At 39.4% G+C, this 9,069-nt stretch overlaps 1 protein-coding gene across 3 annotated transcripts in view; it reads left to right on the forward strand.

Moving 5' to 3' along the window:
- The window catches only part of GLRA2 (glycine receptor alpha 2), a 181,583-nt gene extending 172,768 nt beyond the window's left edge, over positions 1-8,815 (forward strand). For 2 of the 3 annotated variants that reach the window (XM_024755249.1, XM_024755250.1), the window contains exon 9: positions 8,423-8,701. In XM_024755249.1, coding sequence (XP_024611017.1) covers positions 8,423-8,701 — 279 coding nt within the window. Of the gene's footprint in view, positions 1-8,422 lie in introns of all 3 variants that reach the window. The other variant, XM_024755248.1, reaches the window with a different exon arrangement.
- The last annotated feature ends 254 nt before the right edge of the window (positions 8,816-9,069 follow it).

The raw sequence follows: 9,069 nt of genomic DNA on the forward strand, positions 1-9,069 counted from the left end.
GCGCCACCAGGGAAGCCCGCTTTTTTCTTTTTATATACACAGAGAGGCTTGTAAAAATAACGTGTGATTGAGGCAATGAAAGAGATTTCGTGAAAGAGATTATGTGTACACTGTGCAGGTATTAATGTGTTTTAAGAGATTTGTGAAGAAAAATGTTCCAATAATTAAAATTTCAAGACTTAAAACTGATATTTGGTGATGACCGTAGATTTATAGGAATTTTACTCTCTTCACCAAACCCAAATGGATGGCATATGAATTCAAATACCCTTAATATTATGCAAATACTCCTTAGTCTTTGCTATGGGTAATAACTGATAAGGTCTCATTTATTTGGTGAAATACTTGCAAGTATATAATACATACTGGCTTTTCATTTACTTAGCTTTATTATTTTGATTTGCTAATAGATGCATAAATGAAAAACTATTTCTCTGTATTCTGGAGTCTTTGTCTCTTCTATTTATTTTTTTTTGCAAAGAAGCATGTATTTTTTGCTAAGATTGTTAATAAGATGGATCTAATTTTACATATTTTCACACTCTCTGGGCTGCTCACTAGCTTAACACTGGGCCAAACAAAATGGACAGCGTTTCAAATATAGATCATAAATACCTCAGTTCTTGAGTGGCACTGCTGAGCTTAGTTTTGCCCTAATTTTATATAAATTCAATATGCAAAAATAAACCATAAAATAAATAAGCTAGGAAATCATTTTTCATATCACAGAAGACTTTTTTCCAACATTCATTTAAGAAGCCTTTACCTTATATATAATATTCAACATAGGCAGCTTTAGCCAAATATTGTTCTAGGTACTGGGGCGATCAAGATATGCAAAACTGGGTCCTTCCACTTGAAGGTCACATAAAAGAGGCCGACAAGTAAACTATGATGACAGCAGGTTCCATTATGGAGGCATGCGACCCAGTGCTACAGGAGCTGAGGAGAAACCCAAGGCCCAGGCTCAGGGGTAGAGAAAAGGCACCCTGAATGGGATGAGTAGAGCTTTGAAGGACATGCAGGAGCTCGCCAAGTGAAGAGAGGTGAGGAGTATTCTATGCAAAGGATAAAGCCAAAGACCATGAAACCCCATGAGAGAAGCAGGTATAAGACAGGACATAGGGGGTCCTTGAGTGTCACAAAGGAGCTTAGGAGTGGTCATTAAGGAGATGAGAAACTCTTGAAAAGTATTAAGCCAGGAATGAAAGCAATGGGCCAATGGCATTCCTTTAGTTCCACTGGAGCAGAAAGCAGGGCTGGCTTCAAAATCTGTGGGACCCAGTGCAAAATGAAAACATGGGGTGCTTGTTCAAAAATCATTATGAATTTCAAGATGGCTACAGCAAAGTGTTAAACCAAGTGTAGTACCCTTCTAAGCAATGGGGCGAGTGAGGGCACAGTACGCATGCCCACAAGGCCAACCCTAGCAAAGGCATGAGAGCAGCAGGAGGAAGAAGGCATACTGTCTAGTCTGCAGTTGGGAAGAATGTCTTAAACATATCAACCAGCTAGAGATTAGTATCAAGGCAATATACTAGCCAGCATTATAGTCCTATACTCAAACTAAGAAAACGGCCAAATGGCTAATCTCTTCATTTTAAAGAGGAAATAGAAGAGCAAAAATGTTGAGGGACTGAGGGAATTCAGTCTGAGTCTTTTAGATTCTATCCCAGTGTTTCCTCTGCTCCTCTACAATGCCAAGGCTGGTGAGTCTGCAGTGAAACGGATAGAATGGAAGTTCTTTGGGCAAGACTGATCCAGAGGCCGCAGAAAGGGCTGCAAGTGTCAAAGAAAGGGAAATCAGCTGGGAGACAATCGCTGTCCCCTCCCTTCCCCCAGGAAGCATGTCCTTTCTGAGACTTCTCAGAATCAAGAGGATCTTGCCAAGCACGGGTTTTGAATAACTCATAGGCCCAGCATTGTGCCAGGGAAGAGGACTACAGAGATGAGGTGGGCACACTCCTAGGAGCTTATCCTTTGGTGAGTAAAGACATTAGTGGAAATCAGCTATCATAATCCAGAGTCCCTGTCTACCTATTCTTTAACATGACTGGGAAGCAAAAATTTTAAATAGTAATAAAAAAAGAAAATTGGAAATGAGTTCTAAACACCAATAGGTAGCTACAGAGTCTTTTTCAGATTAGGGGGATCATAGATGATTTGCATGTTGCCTTGTATATCTCAGCAGCATTACCGTCCGTACCCTCACCAACTCTAAAGGCTTCAGGCTCACCTGAACTCCAATAAACCTTTGTACATATATCAAGAATCTCTCTCATATAATTCTGTATTTGGTTCTGTATGACCCCCCCAAACCCAAGGTCTTATTCATCTTTTCCTTCCCTTGGTTCTTAAGATAAAGCTCCAAACCGTGATCCAGCCCCTGGTCTTTTCTGAAACTGTGTCTCACCCCACTTCCCTTCTGCATTCCACGAGCCATCCTACCATCTCTCAATTGCAGCAAACCTTCCTATCTCAGACATCTCCCAAGTCTGCTCTGCCCTCTTTAATGCCTCTCATTTTTCAGATCTCTAACGAAACATCGCTTCTCCAGGGAAAAGCTTCTCCTATCAGCCAGATTAGACCGGGACCCCCGTTAATACATTCTCCTAACACCCTATAATTTCCCTTCAGAGCCCTTATCATAGCTAGTAATTCCGTGCTCATGTGATGCTTCCATGAATGTTTGTCTTCACCTCAAGGTTGGGAACCACGTGAAGGCAAGAGTCTGATCTGTCTTGCTCGCCACTGGATTCCTGCCAAATGGCACAGTGCCTGGCATGTCCTTGGGACTTTTCTGACCACTCAATCTAAATCATCCACTTCTCTGTCACTCATCTCTCTTAAGGGTTTTACCTTGATTGTTTTCCTTCAAAGCCTCCATCATTATCTGTGTGTGTGTGTCTGTGTATGTGCAAATGTGTGGGGTGTCTTATCTGTGTATATGTATGAATATGTAGTTGTGTGTGTGTCACATAATTACTCTACTTCTTACTGTTTTCCCCACTAGAATGTAAACTCCAAAAAAGAAGAGACTTCACCTCCTTGTTCACTGCTGTACCCTCACCACATACCTGGCACATAATAGGTGCTCAAGGAATCATTTGTTGGAATTATGAATACATAAATGGCAAGTGCTCAAGAAATGAACACCAGAAGTTCATTCTTCTTCAAAAATCAATCATAATGATATCCTGCACTGAAAAAGAGATGATCCACTGATTTGCTTTTCTTTTGGAAAAAATGCTATTCACTGTCTGCCCCAAAATGACACTGTGACAGTTTTAATCTATTTCACCACATGCCATTAAGCAACAAGGGGTTATATTTGGTTTACTTTATTTCAGATCTGTTGTTCTACAAATTTCAGTGCGATTCTTCTTCCATAATCTTGAATGGAAGCCATTTGGGGCTTGCTAGGGACAAATTCATAAAAACCAAAGACTTGCAGAGTCTTTGGAATCAGACAATTTGGAGATCTGACAGACCCGATTTGAATTTCAGCTTCAACATTTATTAGCAATATAACTTCAGGAAGCCACATAACTTCTCTCCGTCTCAATTTCCTCTGAAACCATGTGATTTGTAGGGATGGTTTGGTGATAGGACTGACTGTGGTTTTAAGTGCATGGTATATAATTATAATCAATACATGATATCTATTTATTATTCATATCTACTCCCAAGCCCCCATGATACAGAGGAGAAAACTGAGGCCATAAGAATTGAGAATTTCAGGGCTTCCCTGGTGGCGCAGTGGTTGAGAGTCCGCCTGCCAATGCAGGGGACACTGGTTCTTGCCCCAGTCCGGGAAGATCCCACATGCCGCGGAGCGGCTGGGCCCGTGAGCCATGGCCGCTGAGTCTGTGCGTCCAGAGCCTGTGTTCCGCAACGGGAGAGGCCACAACAGTGAGAGGCCCACGTACCGCAAAAAAAAAAAAGAATTGAGAATTTCTCAAGGCCATCCCTCCTCCCCAAGGCTAGGAAGCCCAAGCAGGGCTACCATTAAGCATCACCCAGCCTTCATTTGCTCAGGGGACTTTTTTGGTAAAAACCTACTTGTGTTTGGACTCACACTGTTTCCTAAGGAGGGCTGGCGACTCCATAATGTCCTTGCATTGATTGAAGCTCACTGCAAACTTCAGTTCCAACTGGGCCATTTCCTATTCCAGTAGAAGGGCAAAGATTCAATCAAAGAATCTGGGTGAGAAATGGGATGGAAACAGTTTTCCCCTACCCCAGTTTATAGGAGTCCTTTTATTTCCTCCTTTCTAGGACATAAAAGAAAAATTGGAAATATGGGTCCCACTGAAATCTTTCATTGTATAAATCCTATATTCTTTAATTATATTGAAATTATTTGCTTAAACAATTCAGTACGATGCAATTCTGGTGAGCTTTAGGTTCAGTTTCACATCCAGACAAGAGTTATTCCAAACACAGGAATGGGTGAATTTTACAATAAGTACAACTGATGGATAAGATAAAATAAGATGATACGTCTCCAACGAATTGCACGGCACCATGGCAGTGCTTCCCACTTACAGCAGACAGGGTTTCAGGAGATTTTATCAAAGTGGGATATAGAAATTGCATGAAACTGTACATGAAATTGTACTGAAACTTCAACTGGATGATTCATTTTCTGTGGGAATTTAATCAGTGAAAAACGAAACAGTGAGCTAGAAGTATTTACTGCTCAAAGATGCTGAAGGTGGCAGGTCAGTAGCAATAATTAAGTAATTGGTTTTCTGGCTAATTAGAAGAAATGGAGGATATATGCCTGCAATTCTTTCCCCACTGAGAGGATTACACCGACTGTCCCTGTGAATACATTCAACTAATCTGTGCCTACAGATTGTTCTTTATTTTAGCTTCAGTTTATCCATGACTCAAGTTCATCTCCACTTTGCCCTCATATAGGAATCTTGCCACATTACCATAACGTTTTTATTCTGAACCTGCTACAAAGGCAATTAGTCATTCATTATAACACAAAAATTCAAATTGGTTGCAATTATGTTTTCTGAATCAAGACCATACCCTTTGATGTGGGTAATTTAAGGTTCTATATTTAAAATGCATTGAATGAATCATAATGGTAAATAAGAAGACCCTTAAACTAGCATTCATATCTCCTGCACATGAAAAATTAAATGGATAAATTCTACCTGTGACAGATTTATTTTTGTGGTAGAGAATTTTAAAGAATTGATTTAATTAGTTGTAACTATGCTCAGAAGCATAATTTGAAATACTGTTGAATGAATGGTGAAAGTATTTTCAAGCAGAGAGAAACTCTCTTAAAATTCCCTTTGTTCATTATTCAACAAACGTTTATTGAGCGCCCACAGTTTGCACGGCAATGTACGACATAATAATAACCTAACCTGGTATCATTCTCCTCTGCTTCTGCTAGTTAATTGAATGAGTTAATCTCTTCAGCTGTCCATTCACAGTATGTGAAGAAAGACTACAGAAATTAAATGAATGAGTCAGTCTGAAAAGAAACACGGATGTGTGTATTTAGGTTTCCTTTTGTTTCACGTGCTGAAAACAGGTTACTAGCCAACTACTCTATTTCTTCAGGGACCCAGGAAATTGAAAAGAATCTTATCTCACTCAGGCAGTGAACTATACACTTATTCATGACTTTCTAAGTGTTTATAGAGGTGAGAGCAGCAATTTGTAAGATTCTACAGATATGGAAAGGAAAAACAGCACAGTAAATTTAGGCAGATAAGGGGAAACGTATTTTGAGGGATTGTTTCCACTTGAAAAGTTATATTAGACTTAATAACATAGACTAGGTTAGAGCTGGACATTAGAGCTGATCTAGGCCACTGGTTTCCAACCTTTTGCATTAGAGTCACTGGATTTTTAAAAAAATATGGATTCTCAGCTCTCATTCCCAGAGATTCTGATTCAGTTGATCTGGAAGAGGCTGGGAGGAGAGGCAAGCATACATATACTTGTACAGGTTCCCTAGCAGCCAAAGCTGAGACCCACAGACCTAGTCCAGACTCAACAGTTTGGCATGAGGTCTCTGAGCCCTTGAAGGAATAAATATCTTGCCTCAGATCAGCACAGCTTATAACCTTTGGAGCCAGGCCTAGAACCCAAATAGCCAAATTCCTAGTCTGGATCTTTTAACTAAACCAAATCACACCGTTTCTACTTCTCTCACACACTGGTTAAGATCTAATTACCAGTTAGTAATAGGCAGGAAGAATAAGACTGCTTATAATCCATGTGACTAACAAGTCCCCTCCTCCTAGTGACCTGTGTGCTTCCATTCTTGCTAATAAGTCTTCCAACGACACTGTAATGATTAATATATCTGTTTAGTCCACATTTTAAAATATTTCACGTATTTGAAAGTTTTGCACCCATAAAATATATCATTCCCATTTTAGACAAAGAAACCAGATTTACTCTTTGAATCTGAGTCCAGTTGAAGTCTTCATTATAGAGCTTATAGAGCTGAGTACATGGAAGTACTCTAACGTCTGGCTGGGTTTTCTTAGCCAGCTTCCCTATATGAGAATGCCTTTAGGTTGGCCACTTCCACTGGGTTCTGAAAGCTCCATGCAGGTAGGGCTCTTGTCCAACTTCATCAACTGTCTCCCAGCATCTAGCAAAATGCTCACCATAGACTCAACACTCAACAGTTAATTGTTGAATGAAAAATCCTTATTACATTTTGTTAACAAATGAGACAGAGTATCCTGAACCAACTTGTGCAGGACAATCTCATATACATAAAAGTACTGGGAAGGTGGTTTTATGAAGGAGTAGTTTTACAGTTATTTTATTAGAAGAGCTTTGGCCTGATTCTCCTGACCTAAATTTGTCCTTGCTGTACCATTTGGATTACGGTTGGGCCATCTCACATTAATATTACGTTAAAAGTCCTTCATTCAAATGATACAAATGAACTTATTTATAAAACTGAAACAGACTCACAGATTTCAAAAACAAACTTACGGTCACCAAAGGGGAAACGTGGCAGCTGGCGGGGGGATGAATTAGGAGGATGGGATTAACAGATACACACAGTACTACATATAAGATAGAGAACCAACAAGGACCTACTGTAGAGCACAGGAAACTCTACTCAATATCTTGTAACAACCTATAAGGGAAAAGAATCTGAAAAAGAATATAGATATATAGATAATACACGCATAACTGAATCACTTTGCTGTACACCTGAAACTAACACAATATTGTAAACCAACTATACGCCAATAAAATTTTTAAAAGTCCTTCATTCAGTATATCTTTTATATGTGTGAAGGCACAACTGACATGCAATAAACACTGATGAAATAAAATTAATACAAATTTTACTGTCTTTTGGAAAAATAACCAAATTAATTGATATAATATTCTTCTCTAGCAAGATAAAGAGCGCAGTGTCTTTGGTGTTTCAAAGGGGTGACACAGTGTGTAGAAAACAGTAATCTAACTGCAAAAGATGATGATTCAATCGATGGCTATTTAGAACTAGATTTTTATTAAGCAGGTCATTTCAATCCCATCTTTTCAACCCAACCACGCACCCAAATTCCATACATTTGTCTCTATGTAGGGTATTTGCTCTTTACCATAAGGTTACAATTTTTCAGTCTTTTTCTAATTCATGTAGAAATAACACAAAAAACCACTGACATCAGCTAAAACGACGTATGTTCATATGGTAGATATGAATAGCCAAAGAATCAACGTAAAAAGTTGACACTAGAAAAACTAACCATGGTAGAAATATTCAACTCCAAACACTGAATATTTAATCTCTGCTATATAACTGAGGTGAACTAGAGGGCTGGAGAGGAAAGGTTACACATTTAAGCGGTTAATCTTAGATCTAACACAAACATTAAAGCCAATGTTAATGGAAGGAACTGGGCTATGAATGAGCCACAATACTAGGAGTTCCTGGCTCAGGGCCAGGTACAGGGCAGAGATTCAGTAAATGCTTTGTTGAATGAAAGAATGGGTAAATGAATGAATGAGTGAGTGAATGAATGAATAGTCCTCTTCTTAGATTTAGAGTGTAATACTGGGATTTGGAGATTTAGCTTTAAAACAGTCTATTCAAAGCTGTGGATCAATAAACTAGAATTTGGGAACGTCAGTCAGTGCTGAGTATAATGTAGGTATTTCTGTTTGTTAATTAATTAAAATGACCATGGAGTCATTATTCTTACACTTAATTTCTCAGCCAGAAAAGTTAATGAACTGTATCTGTTCCATGAATAATTGAGTTGAACTTGAAAGACAACTCCCCATTCCAAAAGCCTTCCACACTACCAGTTAACTGTGATTTATCCTTTTACTTCTGAAGAATTTTAAGCACCTTCCATCTGATTTGACTGACAACCTATCTGTGCTTTCCCTGTCTTTATTCTTCCAGGAAGAAGATGTTACTCGTGAAAGTCGTTTTAATTTCAGTGGTTACGGGATGGGTCACTGCCTTCAAGTGAAAGATGGAACAGCTGTCAAGGCCACACCTGCCAGCCAGCTCCCACAGCCCCCCAAAGATGCAGATGCCATCAAGAAGAAGTTTGTAGACCGGGCAAAAAGGATTGACACGATTTCTCGAGCTGCCTTCCCATTGGCCTTCCTCATTTTCAACATCTTTTACTGGATCACATACAAGATCATTCGGCATGAAGATGTCCACAAGAAATAGATGTGCTCTTCAGACCGTGGGACCTTCTTGCCTAACTGTTGTGCTTGTAAATACACAGTGAAATTGTCTTTTCATCATTTTGACAGAGGAGAAGACTGGGGGAGGGGGGAGGGAGGATCATGGGGGCGGGTTTCCTGGCACCTACATGAAAAAAGATAAGTTATCCGCGCAATGAAGGAAAATGTTTGCACAAAATTACGGTGTTGCAGAATCACGTGAGCATAATTCCCTTCACAGTCTTTCGCACTGCTCTTTCAGATGATGCATTAAATAGACATGATATGCAAAGTCAAGTACTTGACGGCTATTTGTCTTTTGGTTCAGTTTGGTTTGGTTTGGTTTTGACTAATTCTGGTACTGAAAAGACA

Source organism: Neophocaena asiaeorientalis, unplaced genomic scaffold, assembly GCF_003031525.2.
Source record: "Neophocaena asiaeorientalis asiaeorientalis breed wild unplaced genomic scaffold, Neophocaena_asiaeorientalis_V1.1 scaffold668, whole genome shotgun sequence".
Lineage (NCBI taxonomy): Eukaryota > Metazoa > Chordata > Mammalia > Artiodactyla > Phocoenidae > Neophocaena > Neophocaena asiaeorientalis.